A 16,384-nucleotide genomic window follows, 5' to 3' on the forward strand; every position below is an offset into this window, starting at 1 on the left:
TGGTCACACATCACCGGTGAAATATGGTCTCTTGTTAACGTACCTCAGTAATTCAACTGTTCATGCAGATGGCTAAATAGAAGCACATAATACGCTCCCTAGCTCCATGGCTTATGTACAATTTGAGAAAAATGTGCTGTTATGTATATATTAGGCGCCATTGACCTAGAATTACTCAAAATGCTGTATTGCCAAAACGTTTAATATGCACATTAAGCGCATTAACCACACGGACCGTGCCTTGGGAAAGGCTTAGTTTACCAACAGAATCCCGGATTACGGAGGAAAATGAACAGTAGTTTTTGTTTTTTTTTTCATTTTTTTTTTTTACTTAAGTATTTACTTCAAGTATGAAATTCGCCACCTAGTTTAAACTGACATTTATGTTATCGAAGTGGCTTTAATTACAAGTCACAGCGTTTTATTCATTCAATTATTCGACAGCTTCAGTGGCTCGAAGTTGTTTCGGCGTCTTTTGGGGCTCAGCACTGAGTACTGAGCACCAAAACAAGGAAACAACTTAGAACAAGGAAAGAAGACCAGCTGGCCAAGTGTCAGTATAATGTTACTGGGTGTGTTGTCATTTCCAGTGTCTTTGGCATGATACTTTGGTGGTGGCATGGACTCGCTCTGCCACAAGAATACCCATTGTATGTGTACATACACCTAGTGACTCCTCATCTTTTCGATTCGACGTAAAACCCTAAGCATATGTACGTATTACATGGTTCGCAACAGGGATTTTTCAAGATTCTTCTCTTTCCTTTCCATTCCTTACTGTATTCGAATCCACGTAAGTTTGTAACCCAAGTGCAATGTTTTCGTTTTATTTCTGTATCGTTTCTATTGCACCTCCAACCCTGGAGAAATGGGGAGTGAAAATTTTGTTCGCGAATACTGATCTTGTGTTACACTTTGTTATTTGAAACCTCGTTCTTGTGTGGGATCAACATGGCTGCAGCCATTCGTTTCGTCTTACATGAAATTCGCTGACGTCCCCCTTGCCTTTCATCACTATGACCTACTTCACATGTGAAAACCCGCCAATATAACTTGCCAAAGGACGAAAGTTTACTCTGGGCATTCCAGTTTCCAGTAACCATAGCACTGATCACCATATACTCTCCTCGTGCTGAGTTCCGTCTATTACCTCTGCTGAACTGCACAGAAATCTGGGGCCGATTCCACAAAGCAATTTCTGACTTAAGTCAAAAATTTAAATATGGTCACAAAGCTTTTTTCCGCTTTAGAAATTTAAATTTTGTCCACCTGATCAATATTAGCTTAAGACAAAAGTCTCCAAATTCCTACAATGTAAAGAGGTTTTAAATTTTGACGGCTCTGAAGACAGCTGCTAAACATAATTCAGCACAGGGCTGTCATATGCAACTCTGAATGAAGTGGGAAGGTGAACACTGGCCACGTTTTACCATGTTCGTTGATAAAGATCTTGTTTTGATCAAGTTCTACTGGGGATTTTTGCCAAAAGAAATCGATCAGCGCAAATCCAATCAGCTTTTGCTATTATTTTAGAATAACAGAAATAATTACCTTTCGCAAAATGTCAGACTCGTCGGTGCACGTCTTATCGTTCAAAATTATTGAAACTCATAAAATATTTAAAAGCGGTAGGCATTGTAACTTTAAACTCTGAAATCATTTTATGGCCGGCATAAGGACAAGTAAGCTGATAGACTCCATGGCAGTAGACCGGCCCGGATGACTGAAAAAAGTGTTGAGAACGACGTTAAACCCCAAGCACTCACTCACTCCATGGCAGTACATTGTGGCTTGGCCGTACTTCATGTACGATGTTTTCCACACAAAGCTTCGTTCACAGGGTGTGATTTGTTTCATCGTTTCGTTGAATTCGAATTGAAATGGGTAAAATGCTCCTGGTAATTAACTTGGTTGCAAGCTGTGTAAAAACATACCATTTTCTGTAGTTGCGCTGCAGGGCTTACATGTGAACAACCCTTGTGTACAACTCTGCAGAAACAGTAACGTATATCAGAAAGCAATAAAAGAGTACACAAGCCGACTCGTCGAATTCCACTAGTCGAATGAAAATATGATATGTGCTAAATTCTGTGCGATTGTAGCATTCGATAAATCGCATCGTTCGAACACTTATAAAATGCACTAGCCCTGTTCTCAATCCAGTTTTCGAATTCTGTGAGTCTATAATCAAAATCTCATCGTGGAAACGCAGCTACAGTGTTCCACAAATCAGCACGAAAACTATGCTGACGTCGAAACCGGTCTGTTTATCAACAGGACTGACCCTTGTGGTAGGACAGAGAAAAACTGTTGAAAACAATGATAAATACACACAAATTATCAACACATACTAAAGATGAAGAAAAACCCTCCACAAAACCTACTGTTAAGGAAGCCCTCTCAAACGAACGAGTAAGACAGAAACATTCAAACGCCCATAGTTTATATATTAAAGACTTTATTTGGTTATCAATTTACAACATAAATATTTGATTTGCTGAGGTTATATATGTTACATACGTACATAAAATGACATAAGGTGTCAGTTCGGCAACAACAACAATAAATAAGCCAGATTACATGACAGGATATATGATAATTTTACTGCATCGCACAAAAGAGTGTATGATCAACAAAAAGTCGGTATTTATATACTGTTAACTATCAGTGAACCACAGCTATTAATAATCAACATATATAATCAGATAGACAGCTTTTCAGTAACTTACAGTGAGACATTTGACAAAGGAATAGATATACGTGCTAGTTTTGTCGTCATTTAAACATTAAAATGTATGGCAACAGAAAGATGGAATGCACCCCAGCAAGATTTATCTCGTACAAGTGTCCTGCACAGTGCTGATGATTTTTTGACGATTATCATAAAGTGTAGTGATCAGCATTTTCATTCTTTGTTGATTCACAGCACATCTGTGTTTACAGAAGTGATATATTCCAAGTTCCCTGTCTTAATGTTTCAACCACATAATCGTGATAGCGAAGAATGATGTGACTCTGTGGCATTTATAATCAATTCCAACACGTCTTCATTGTTATGTCTAGCCACACATTTATCTTGATCGTGAAGAATGTTATATCATATGTAGTATCCAATCGCTGTCAATTACAACCACACATACAGGTGATAAGTATTCACGCTTTATATGTTGGTTTATTTATTTATTTGATTGATGTTTTTCACCGTACTTAAGAATATTTCACTAAGACCACGGCCACCATCATTATGGGGTGGGCAAACCGCGTAGAGCCCTGGTGAAACTCACGACCATCCACAGGTTGCTTCAAGACCTTTCCATGTAAGGCCAGAGAGGAAAACACATTATGCTTCGTTATACTCACTGGCCCCTTGGCCAGGGAGGCCCCAATACGCATACCTTTATGGTACTGTACATGCGTCAACATGGGACATTGACGTTCATTTACATGTATAGACCCGTACAACGTACCGTGCGCTACCCATACATGCATATACACACATGGGGCTAGAAAGTGTAGTTATTTGACGAAAGCGTAGTTCTCATCGCAGCATATCGGCCTAAGCGAATAAAGTCGCAGGTTCAAATACCTCTCTCGCTTTGTCGGCTTTGGCTTAAGGCAATAAGTTTGTTAGGTACCTGACTCCATGAAACTCTCACATTCACTGAAATGTCACACATACAGAATAATGTCATATTATAAATAACGCCATATCAACATATATTGATGTCAAGTAAAATAATACAGCGGTCAGATCCTACAGAAAGGATGTAAGATCGGTACATCGATCTATTCCAAAAATTTTCATAAAACGTATACAGGTAAGAAATCCTGACTCAGTCATGTATTTAAATTTATGATCAGGCATACGGCTTTTACCAAACCACAGCAGCTTGGTTAAATATACGGAGTTGTGTCGATACAGGAATATATATATATATATATATATATATATATATATATATATATATATATATATATATATATATATATATATATATATATATATATAGGTAACCATGTCTAAATGGGAGTGTATACAGGCATGTACAGACACGTGAATGTTGGAACCTATTCAGACGTACCATAATCACAAATCTGAGGTAAAAAACAACAAACATGATGTTCGCAATTCCAAACACACAAAAACACATGAAAGCAGACGAAAGCTTAAAACAAAGAAACAGTAACTGGGGCTACTGTTCGTAAGATTTAAAATAGAAGCAATACAATACGGCCTTAAATAAATCATCCAGTGAGATATGGTCTTCCAGACATATCTTTCACATAAATATGCACATACATGAAATGCATATTGCACAGAATGGCTACCTGTACTAATTTATACAACTACATGTCGTAAAATAACCCTTTATTCGACAAGTAAGCAAGAAAATCTTCTTCTTAAATAGTATAACATATTTTAGTCGTCTTTTCCTCTATGCATTGTATAACATGTCCATAAGTCAAACAAGTGTTTTTGCACACACACACACACACACACACACACACACACACATGCATTTTCTGTTCATCAGTTTGTATTGCTGTGTGCATTGTATACAAATACACACTTTCCAAACAGTTTCTTGGTGACGTGAAACCCGTGTTCCAGTTCCTGGCGCTCATACAATATATCGCAAGACGATCAACACCAGTATGCTGCTTCCACATCGGGTCCCAATGGCACTTGCGTTTTTGGCTGAAAAGACAAGGTCAACCACTCGTTACAAATATACTGAATATGAGAACAACTAAGCTATGTTCAAAGTGAAAGTATAAAGTCAAAGTATAAACAAATATCATCTAATCCGGAATTTTGTAATGCAAGTTACTGGAATTTCCGAAACTCGTCACTGCAAACCGTATAACAGGCCTTCTACCTCTTGACCAATGTGCAATAAAATCACAGAACTCGTTCTGTATCAGACAAATGAACACTGTATACGTCAAAAGATGCACACGCGCATGTTACATGTATAACATCATGCCATCGCGTGCTTTGTTTGTGTTAACAGTGTCTTTACCAAACATACCAAACTGAGTGAATTTGCTCCAAGTCAGATAGGTGGATATTGTATACGGCATGCAATTTCGCTAAAAGGCACTCACATCCATCTTCTTCGAGCCAATCGCAATTTGCGGCTGGCGTAACGTCTATTGTAGCACATAGTGAAGACATACTTCATCTTGGGCCAGCGTAACTGCGTTGCGTAAATAGCGTAAAACGGACCCCAGATAGATAAGTACTGCTCATGCCACACACAAAACTTCTATGAAGACAAACGTTCAACCAATTGCCATTCTACTCACCTGTCTCACTCACGGTAGTAGACTTTGGCCGGCACTCGTAATCCCCGAGCTTATTAACACAATCTTCATCCTCTCCACAAGCGCTATTCTCGCTACATTCATCTATATCTGAAAGAACAAATAGAATTTGTGGTCACACTCTGCGACGCATGCGCATTTAAGAGATGCATCCGATAATTAAACACAATAAGTATAGTACACCACACCCAACAACAAAGTCTGTGCATAGATCTTCTCGTCACAGGTAGAAAAACAATTATTGATATATTAATATTTTTTATAGTTTTTGCGCCTTTATGAGACTTTTCTGGACTCGTAGACAATATAGCTGATAAATCTGCTGACATTTGTTTGCTACCCCGCCATCAGGAGCTAGGTTACGACACTAGACTTTCAGAATCACAGATAAATGATCCGCGGCAGTTTGAATACCTCACAGCCTTTTTCACATGTTCAACTCGCCCTAATATATAGACTGGTTCACAAAGAGATACACCCAGTCATCTTCTTGCAATTGTTCCCAAGACATAGGAAATAAGTTAGGGCACAAACACCTAATCAAATGTCACGCTCGCAACCGTACCCCCAGTTTCTGTTCAATAGAGAATATTCATAGAATCATAGATGAGTTTAAAAACAGTAACGCTTATATCTTTGCCACAAATTTAATTCTTCATAAGTTAATTAATTAAAGTAAATGAAGCTAAATCAAATCACTTTAGAGTCTTAAATGTGATTCACTTACTGATACCACCAAGACAGCTGTCAAATTTATGAAGTCTCAATTACCAAAGATAATAAAAATATCATGTTCTCTCTGACAAAGCACAAGGGTGGTAAGATCACATTCCGATACATCTGGCACAATCAATATCCAAACAGGCTGTAAAGCATGCAAAACTGAATCAAATTAACAGAGATAAACACCTTCATCTTCAATTCGTCATTAGATCTCTAATGATTCTGAAGTCGGTACTATATCTCAAGAATATATACACACTTATTTAGTGTTTTAAAATTGTAGAAATAAAAAATGTAGAAAACATCATTTTTTCGGAAGGAGTTCATGTATCAGCTATTAGCCAAATCCCTGACCTGTTCACCCCTTTCAGCTTTTTTTCTGGCTGATAGAATACAAAGCCATAAACCTATTATCCTCAGCGGGAGTTCATGAGGACGTACATGCAGTTGCCCTGAAGACGAACGTAACAACAACATAAGCAGTGGATTTATGGTACTCCGCGCATGCGTAAAACGTACACACCCCCAGCTTGTACTCCGCGAATAAGTGTCGTGGAGTGTCACATGTACCTCTGATATCCAAGGGTTGTGATTACGACAAATACAGATGGGCTCCCACATCTTTTCAGATTGTAAATATGTTAAGGTATTTTACATATGTTTAATAAACTTTTATTATACATATCTGAAGATTTTGTGCACATACATTTTGTAAAATTAAGGGTGTTTGGTACCCAGCATATCAAGAAATTCTTCCTCCACTGAAAAGGAAAGCAAGGAACTAGTCCTTTTGTTTTACTTTATAATACATAGCAGGATAGCTGCCGCTGTGCTCATAAAGACAGAAAAATACGAAATCCTTGCCAGAAATCCCTATTCTTGATAGAGATCTTTTTGACATGCTACTTTGTAAAAAAGCAAAACTGTTACAAATACTTTTGTACAAAAGAATGATGCATATGTACAATAGAACTATATATATGTCTAATGAGCTTTTATTCAACATGTATAAGAGCTAAGGGTTTGTACTTATCTGCAATTCTTCTGCACATATGGGGATATACGTTCAACGTAGGTACAGCTACATTTATTTTAGGTATTTGCAAAATAGCTTGGACATAGAGCAAAATGTCCACATCTGTACAAAAAAAAAGTTGTACAAACATGTATGTATGTGCAAAAGAATTATACGCGTCTACAACTATTTTACCAGTGTGTATAATTAGAGAATAAATACCGGAGCGTCTTGCTGTACGAACCAGCTAGAAACAAGAAAAAAAACACCGATATGCGACCAAAAGGTGCAACGCAAGCACATTTCATAAAAGCACCCGACGATTCAGGTAGGAAGAAGAATATCACTCTCAACAACAAGAGCAATAACAAGAGCAACAACAACAATACAGTACTTGGGAAGGTCTGGCAGCAATTGCGGATGACCGTGGGTTTCAACCGGGCTCTGCCCGGTGTCCTCCCACCATAATGATGGCCGCCGTCGTATAAGTGAAATATTCTTGAGTAAGGCGTAAAAAACAAAAAATAATAAATAAATAAACAACAATGCAACTAAAAGGTTTACTTCACTCGACGATCCATCCCTGATTATACCTGAATGACAATTACACCGTCCTCGTGGATTGCTTTACCTTGACAGTTGTAACCATCCCCAGCATAGCCTTCCATACAGTCACAGGCGAAGCTGCCATTAGTGTTCGTGCACTGGGCCCACAACCCACACTGGTTAAGTCGCTGACACTCGTCAATGTCTGAATCAAAGAAACTTTGACACTTGTAGACAAATAATTAAGTAAAGTGATACAAAAGCTTTCCGGTACACTTGCCTTAGAGATTGAACCAGCTGATTCCGCAAACACATTTGGACTTAAAGGATAAGACAACATAAGATCACGTCGTCGTCTGTCGAGATACCGTTGAAAACTGAATCTGAAACTAGCATTACTTATTTTTTAGGATATTTTTGTGCGAAATTAATTGCAGCACAGTATTAGGATGTTGTGGTGAGCTAATAGGCTACTTTTCCTGACAATAATCCCCTAAGCTTGCTTTCACCCCAAACCTAGTATTTCAAATAATGTCACGATAAGTCCACTTGTATTATATATCCGTGGGGAAAACAAACATGAGAAATTTTGGTTTCACGCCACTAGCATTCCACATTATAGTAAAATGAGTATATTTTCACTATTATTTTTAGTGAAAAAGATGGAAAAATATTAAAGTGAAGCAAGTTTAAGATGTTATTTTCACTGGATAATCCGCTGAAACTTGTACTTAATTTTTTTTCTCACTTTATTTTACATTGTAAAACTCCGCTCTCCCTAATGTTTACCTTAAAAATCGGCCTGAGTTTGATTCGTCACTTGTCACAAGTGGCTTTGTCGATTCTGTTAGCCTTGGCTTTATTTAAAATAAAATCACTTAATATCAATATTAGTTAATATACCGGTGAATAACTGGGTCATGCACATTCTGATCAGGAGAAAGTTATGCAAGGACACCGAACATTATCAATGTCTAAAACTCTCACACATCTCACCAATGCGGGCGCTGTGAGTTCAAGTCCAGCTCATGCTGGCTTCCTCACAGGACGTACGTGGGAAGGTCTGCCAGCAACATGCGGATGGTCATTGGTTTCCCCCGGGCTGTGCCCGGTTTCCACCCACCATAATGCTGGCTGCCGTCTTATAAGTGAAATATTCTTGAGTACGGCGTTAAACACCAATCAAATAAATAAATAAATCTTTGTACACAATCAAATTTTATTGACCAAAAATTACTGGGATGAACAGCTTGAGATGTAGAAACTTAGAACGTTAGCTTTTAATGGGAACTAAATGGGGGTTCAGTCAAGCTCGTCTTTTGTGATATCGGAATGTGTTACAGCGGTAGTGATGGTGTTACAGTAGATGTGGTTTGAGTCATGGGGACCTTGCACGTGGCGTTCATGGAGAAGAGCGGCTACTGGGTGTGCAGTACGCTAAGAATGACAAGGTAAAAGGCTTCATCAGTACCAGTGCTGCATAATGGTAAATAGTGGGTGTTGTAAAAAACCTGGAAATAAAACAATTAAATAAATCAATAAAACGCAATTATGCACGCATGTTTCTTCGAACACAGGGTTACATAATAAAACGGTTAGATACATTATATATGTCCAGTCGTGATAACGTGTTATCATCTATGTCATGATGGTTTTGACAAGTTGAAGTTAAACTTTCTTTCTTTTCGTGTCATCTGCGTCATGACACAACTGTATTTCATCTGATTCCTTTTCTAACCATCTCCGTCATTACAGACGAAAGTATGACTTTTTTGTCTGTAATCTGTAATGTCTGTGCCATGAGGATTATGTTGAAGTGGGACTTAACTTTCATACTTGTATTACCATCTGTGTAATGATGTTTAGTTGCCTCGGTGGAATGAATTATAATTAATCCCTGTACATCGTTTGTTGATGACCAAAGCAAAACCATACAGACTTTATGAAATCAACACATGGAGCCTACAAAACATGGGTATATCATTGGCTGGTTATTTTGCATTAGCTGCACTACATGCTGTGTTCTTCAAAGACACCCACTCCGCAGTTTGTCAATACTTTCTCACAACCAACTAAATGAACGAGACACGTATTCTAGCCTTAAAAAGACAATATATAATTGAGCTCCGCGCACAAAATACCTTTCGAGATTTTTGTCAACCACTTGCTTTCTGTAGTGCAACAATGAATATGTTTCGTGTTTCCATTCCGTTTGTTTGCATGTTATTTTCAAGCCAGCCGTAAGCATGGGTTGTGGTCTTATTGCTTCAGAATATCTACCTCAATGATAGCCAACTCTGCATGTGACAAAACAAAAAAATATAGTACTAGGCTTCCAATAAATGATTTTAACTTATTACCATTATACGAAGCGTTGACAAGAAAGTCTTGCATTTCTATTTTTCCTCAAATTCCTTTTGAAATAACAAGCAATAAAATATTCCAGATTCAACCTTAGCTGTTTGCATCACTTATATACGCTTCTAATCGTGTATAAGAATGACAACATCTCGAGAAAGTGGGTGAGTTAAAGGTGCCATGGTTAAAAGTACCAAGGTGCTTTCAAGTGCCTTCAAGATCCTCAAAACCGAAAGTGGTGCTTATGCAATTCATGCACAAGTGAGGCTATTGGACGTTATGAACAAAACACGATCTGACCTTGACAAGTGAATCCGTCTCCGGAAAACCCCTCTGGGCATTCGCACACGTAACTACCGTTAGTGTTAGAACATACGGCCTGGGGGTCACAGTCGTTTGCACCCTCACACTCGTCTATATCTGGAGACACATGAAATGTCACAACTAAACGCCAGAGTAGAAGTGTACCAGTGGGGAGTGCGGGGGTGGGGCAAAAATAGGGAGCTCTTTAAAAAGTGGTAACATCCCCGAAATATATTCATATTACTTGTTCAAATTTACTTTTAATTTTTGCCTTCAGTTCTCTACCACTATAGTTATTCACCAATATGCCTAAAACATTGTTTAAGTCAAGACAGCTAAGCATATATAGAAAAAACAAAGCAGGCCTCTTTCCAAACATGTGCAACACAGGTAAAGCCAAATTTTCAACATCTGAATTTTCATCAAATGTTTGAATCACACGGTCGTTGTTTTCCGGAGCTATTCATGTCCGATTTCATGTATATCTACATGAATTAAACGCTGGTTCCCAGAGTAAATTACACAAAATATCATCTGTATGTTTGCAAGACATTTAAAACGATAAACTTTCAAAATGCCACTGAATAAAATAGTGACAGATGGGATGATGCATTCGTTAAGTTCATTGGGTGCGGCAAACAAAACACGACCTAACCTTGACAGGATAACCCGCCCCCCCCCCCCCCCCAAAATACTTCCGGGAATGCACAAATGTAACTACCGTTAATGTTGGAGCACACAGCGCGAGAATCACAGTCGTGTGCACCTTCTCATTCATTTACATCTGCAGACATAAACCAATGCAGTTTTTACTATTAAATACTTTTACTATTAAATATTTTTACTGTTTAAATATTAAATATTCCCCACAACGTATCGAGTTCTACAACTATTTCTTTTACTAGAATATATGATGGCATACACAATCAGACAAGTAGGTTTCTCGGTGAAGATGAACTACGACATAGTGTGGAACCTATGTGACACTGAGAAGAATATGATTCAGGAAAATACATAAACTGGTGTTAGTGAAAAAAAATGCAGTCTAATTCTTAAGAATGAGTCATGATCAGGAGCTGTTTTGTTACCTATAGTCATCTTTGATATAAATATAGGCCTACATTGTATGTATTTAATAAGTGTTCTGTTTTCGGAGAGAGAGAGAGGATTTAAGAAAGGCTAGTTTCTATTCTTATCTGCCTTGTACGGTCTATAAATCATCAATTTTAATTCATCCTTTCGTCACGAGCTTTGCACTGATTTCCCCTTAAAACTCTACTTTTTATTTATCCTCATTTACACTGAATAGATTTACTTTGCAAGTCCGGATACTCCACAAAGCATATTGTTTCATTATTAAAACGGGGGCTTCCGTGGCCTCCGTGGTTAGCTCGCCGGCACGGCGCATTGACCCAGGAGCCTCTCACCAATGCGGCCTCTGTGAGTTCAAGTCCAGCTCATGCTGGCTTCTTCTCCGGTCGTACATGGGAAGGTCATCCAGCAACCTGCGGATGGTCTTGGGTTTCCCCTGAGCTCTGCCCGGTTTCCTCCCACCATAATGCTAATCGCGGTCGTATAAGTACGGCGTAAAACATCAATCAAAAACTGAATAAATGTTCTGCTCTTTATTTAAACATTACTACATAATCTAGATTTCAGGAAGGTATAAACAGTTTTGATTAAAAGAATAATTTCGTGTAAGCTATTCACAGTATACGGATTCAAATTCCACATAATCTCATGTCATGGGATTCTCCATTTAACATGGAACACTTAAATACTGTGCAAAGAGTGGCATCATATGTGTTATATTTATTTGTGTTATATACTGACACTTATATCCAGTAGTTCAGAGATTCACAAGATGGTTTAGTGATACACATATTTTAATGACCTTGTGGCCATAATACTGTATAGATTGTTTTGGCTTCACTGGCTTACCAAAGGAAGTTTAGAATTAACATTTAAAAAAGATTTAATAATGAAAAAGGCAAAGCGATCCGACTGTGTTCGTTCATTAAAATTTCTATGCAATGTCCTACATTACATCACATGATGTCATACGTTAATACAGAGTGAACATTGTCCCATTGTGTTTATTTTGCTGGAGTTAATCATTCTATCTTGTGATTATAAACTATACTTTATACGCTGAATCATTATTTATGTATACAAATGTCGCACACATATTAATGACTGTGTGTTATACCTTCGCAGTTTTCGCTACTGTCATTGTTATTTTTATATTTGTATATGCAATTGCTCACGGGCCACCACGTGGCGTTTTGAGAAAAATTAAGTCTTCTTCAACATTCATGTACAACATCTAGTTATGCTGAAGTGTGGTCGGAGCTCCAGCATCTCCGATGAAAAATATGACAACACGAAGAAGATTTATCAAGTAAGACTAGTATTATTTTAGGCTTGCATTCTCGTTTCTTGATCCTAAGATTGTGTTTTCACGATAATAATCTAACAGTAACAACACCATTGACAAACTTGTCCTTCCATTGCTCATTTCACACCCCTCCCTTCCAGTGGGAACAAACACATCGTAGGATTTACCAGGCATTAAGAATAACCGGTGCTTGTAGTAAAATAAACAAGGTGTGCTTTTGAGACTGATGATATAGTGGTAACAAAATTACCTGCTGAGATGTTGATATTTAGAGGACTCATAATTTCTACTACGACTTGTTTTCGATGTGCTTTATCTGCACGCGCTTAGACGCCGTTAGAGATGCCATTTGAGACGAAAAAGTTTCTGATTTGGCCAAACTTGCTTCTTTGAGCAGGTAAATTTAATAGTGTAGAATCTAAGCTACAGGCTGTTTTCTGAATTAACGCTTACTGAAGTGTTAATATAAATTATAGCCGGCTCTGTAAATGTCTACTCAAGCAATTTGTGATTCTACAAGGTGATGTGAGAAAAGCAAAGTTCTATTACGACTCATTAAAAAGTTAGATAAAAAGAACACAGCAATTCTTCATGATGTGAACACGTGAGAATTGGGAAAAAAATCAGAATGATCCAGTCAGATATGCTTTGTGAGTTACAAATTCAGGTGAGCCGTGTGAGTTATCCAGTAAAATGTGTCAAGTGAATTATCCAGCTAGGTGTTGCGTGAAAGTTATCCATTCAGGTGTGCCCCGGAAGTTATTCAGCCAGGTTTACCGCGTGAGTTATCCAACCAGGTGTGCTGCGTGAGTTGTGCCACGTGAGTTACCCCGCCAAACGGGGCGGCATTAACGACTCACCCTGACAGGCTGATCCATTTAGTGAGTAGCCCGAGGCGCAGACGCACTCATAGCTACCCAGAAGGTTATTGCAAGCGCCATAGGAATAGCAGATAGTTGTGTTCTGACATTCATCAATATCTGTAAATATTAAGCTGTCCATTTCAATCAAAAATGTTCTTTTGATGGGAAGTATCTTCTTTACAGCAGTTTACACGGACTAACTTGCAAATTGGATCAGTGTTACTGAGTGTTTCCGATTAACCTAGAAAATTAATGGTTTTATTCACTTTAACCAGATACGCTGTTCTTGCTATTTCCGGTATGAATTCAGCAGAATGCCTTTGATGAAAACAAAACATTTTATCCAAAGCCTCGGACAGTGTTTTTATTTGCTCATGGTTACTGGATTACAAAGATAATAAAACAAGATAGACTGATGAGCTTTAACACACCTTCACATTTATTTTGCTGGAGTTTAAATCCCCGAGCGCACGTGCAGCGGAAGCCACCTGGGAAGTTCGCACACGTTGCGTTACCTGCGCATAAGTCAGGTGTTTTACACTCGTCAATATCTGAAATACGTCCGAATACTATCTCAAGGACCATGCACTGCTGTTTGTGGGATTACAATCTGAGAGCGCCTAGCTAAGTGCTAAACGATCCTCGATAGCACGAGTGGTTAAAAAACGTTTCAGACATTAATAAAACATTCAAATAAGCACTTTTAATGATCATATAGAAGTTGAAATATTTCACCCACAACGCTCCACTGGATGTGAAATATTGAAGGATTACACAACAAATTATCGCCCTGATAAGTTTTACAATTGTATAACATGCAATAAAGATTCAGTAGGGCTAATACAACTGATTTCTCATTCAAAGGTGCACAGCAGTAATCAGTTCAAACACCTTTTGGCTCAACTTTGGACACTTACTTTTTCCTCAAACAGCTTAACTTGTGTTTGACCTTTGCTCTTGTGCATGTCAAAGAAACCCATATCTTCAGGCATGAAGACTGAAAATGTCATTATGCGCACTGTCAGACTTATCTACATCTGTAGATATTTAATGGTCTTAAGATTACAATTTCAAAACGCTCCCAAATGTTGCAGTTTGACAAACCATGTGAATATTTGCAATGCGGTACCTTATTACTATCTAAGTGACATGAACACACAGCCTAACCTTCACAAGAAAACCTCTCTCCGGAAAACCCTTCTGGGCACAAACAGAGGTAGCTACCGTCAGTGTTGGAGCACACAGCCTGAGGGTCACATTCGTGTGTACTCTCACACTCATCTACATCTGCAGACAGACTCACAAAGACAGAAGGGTTTCAAAGAAATACTAAAATGTATTTTAAAACTGAAACACGTGGATCTTACCAAAAAGGTTATTTGCGTAAAAATTTAAGCTGTAACTTAATTTGTAAGGGATTAATGAAACACCTTGTGATTATTTACGACTGATCACATCACAGTCAATATCGGAATTTGCACTGACAGAAGATCACTAAAAGCGCTCTTTCACAGCAACATTTTTACCTTAATTGTCAAAAGCACAGTTGATGCCATTTTTCCAATTCGAAAGCATGTAATTCCCATCCCCTCATTAAATGCTTTGATTGTCTCACGTTTGTTTACATAAGAAGACAAACGTACAGAAACATGGACTGACTGTTTCCAAACATAGCCAGCGAAACTTACCAATTTTCTTATTTTGTAAATAAACTGAAATTATTTACATTATAACAGAATTAATGAATACCGGGTGGACTGGTTTTAGCTAATCGTCACGCGATGAAAGGAAATAAAATTGTCAATGCTTATCCAAATATTTCCTCACTGAAAGTCTAGAAATGTCGATAATACTTTATCCGATGTGAAAGACATTATAAATGATAACGTGTTATAACCTCGGCAGAAAAACCTGTGCACCGAACTCTTTAAGGTTATTTTTACTTATGCATAGCTGCAAAGGTGATTCCAAGTGTTGCAGGTGCCAGAACTAAAGTGGCATATGTGCCTGTCGACGTAAGATGACAATTTGTGTCCAGGCATGCGACTGGATAAAGGGCACACATGTTTTGTCAGCAAAACGAAGTACAGGTGATGATTAAAACACGGCTTAACCTGAACAAGACAATTCATCTGAGCACTAACAGATGTACAATGTAACTACCGTTACAGGCCATTGGTGACAGTCGTTTGTACCCTCAAATTCGGCAATTTCCGAAGACAGGTACACAAAACACTAAGATGTGTGAAATTTGCCAAAATGGACATTTTCATACTGAAATGTTTGTCAGTGGTTTGTTCCGGACATACTGATTTCTTCCGATAAACCTGAACGACGTCTCAATTCTCGACGTCATTTGAGTTAAGAATTTTTACGGCGCAAATCACCAATCAAAAGAGTAAAATAATTAAATTATCTGCATTCGGTAATGTGATGAGACGAAAGGACAAGAAAAACAACTTGCAATCCTTAAAAAAAAATAAAAAAATAGTGCCTAGATAGTAAAACAAGAATTGTGACGACAGTGAGATAGTTAACTCGTTACGTGTTTGATCTGGTATCTTTGATAAATTTAGATGAATGTCAATAAACTATTCTCGACGGAAATTTTGAAAATACGTTAGATAACATGGTCACAATCACATCAGCTTCACATTCGCTATACCTGCGCGTAGTCCAAAATACAATGTTTTGAAGACATTCGCGATACTGGTCGGGTATAGATCCCGAAAGCGCATCGATTTGTACTCTTGGAAGCTTCTTTGATGCTTAACATTCCCTCCAGAAACACAAATGTAAAAGTATTTTCGAATGCTTTCGGTGCCAGGAACAAAGTGACTATTTGCACAA

General features: G+C 38.0%; 1 protein-coding gene across 1 annotated transcript in view; it reads right to left on the reverse strand.

Moving 5' to 3' along the window:
• Positions 1-4,622: 4,622 nt before the first annotated feature.
• The window catches only part of LOC135470647 (fibrillin-1-like), a 47,206-nt gene continuing 35,444 nt past the window's right edge, over positions 4,623-16,384 (reverse strand). The window contains exons 16-21 of the mRNA XM_064749681.1: positions 14,702-14,821; positions 13,532-13,651; positions 10,271-10,390; positions 7,698-7,817; positions 5,311-5,418; positions 4,623-4,699 (exon numbers count right to left, since the gene is read on the reverse strand). Of these exons, the coding sequence (XP_064605751.1) occupies positions 4,623-4,699; positions 5,311-5,418; positions 7,698-7,817; positions 10,271-10,390; positions 13,532-13,651; positions 14,702-14,821 (665 nt within the window). The remainder of the gene's footprint in view (positions 4,700-5,310; positions 5,419-7,697; positions 7,818-10,270; positions 10,391-13,531; positions 13,652-14,701; positions 14,822-16,384) is intronic.

The sequence above is a fragment of the Liolophura sinensis genome, chromosome 7, assembly GCF_032854445.1.
Source record: "Liolophura sinensis isolate JHLJ2023 chromosome 7, CUHK_Ljap_v2, whole genome shotgun sequence".
In the NCBI taxonomy this organism is placed as follows: domain Eukaryota; kingdom Metazoa; phylum Mollusca; class Polyplacophora; order Chitonida; family Chitonidae; genus Liolophura; species Liolophura sinensis.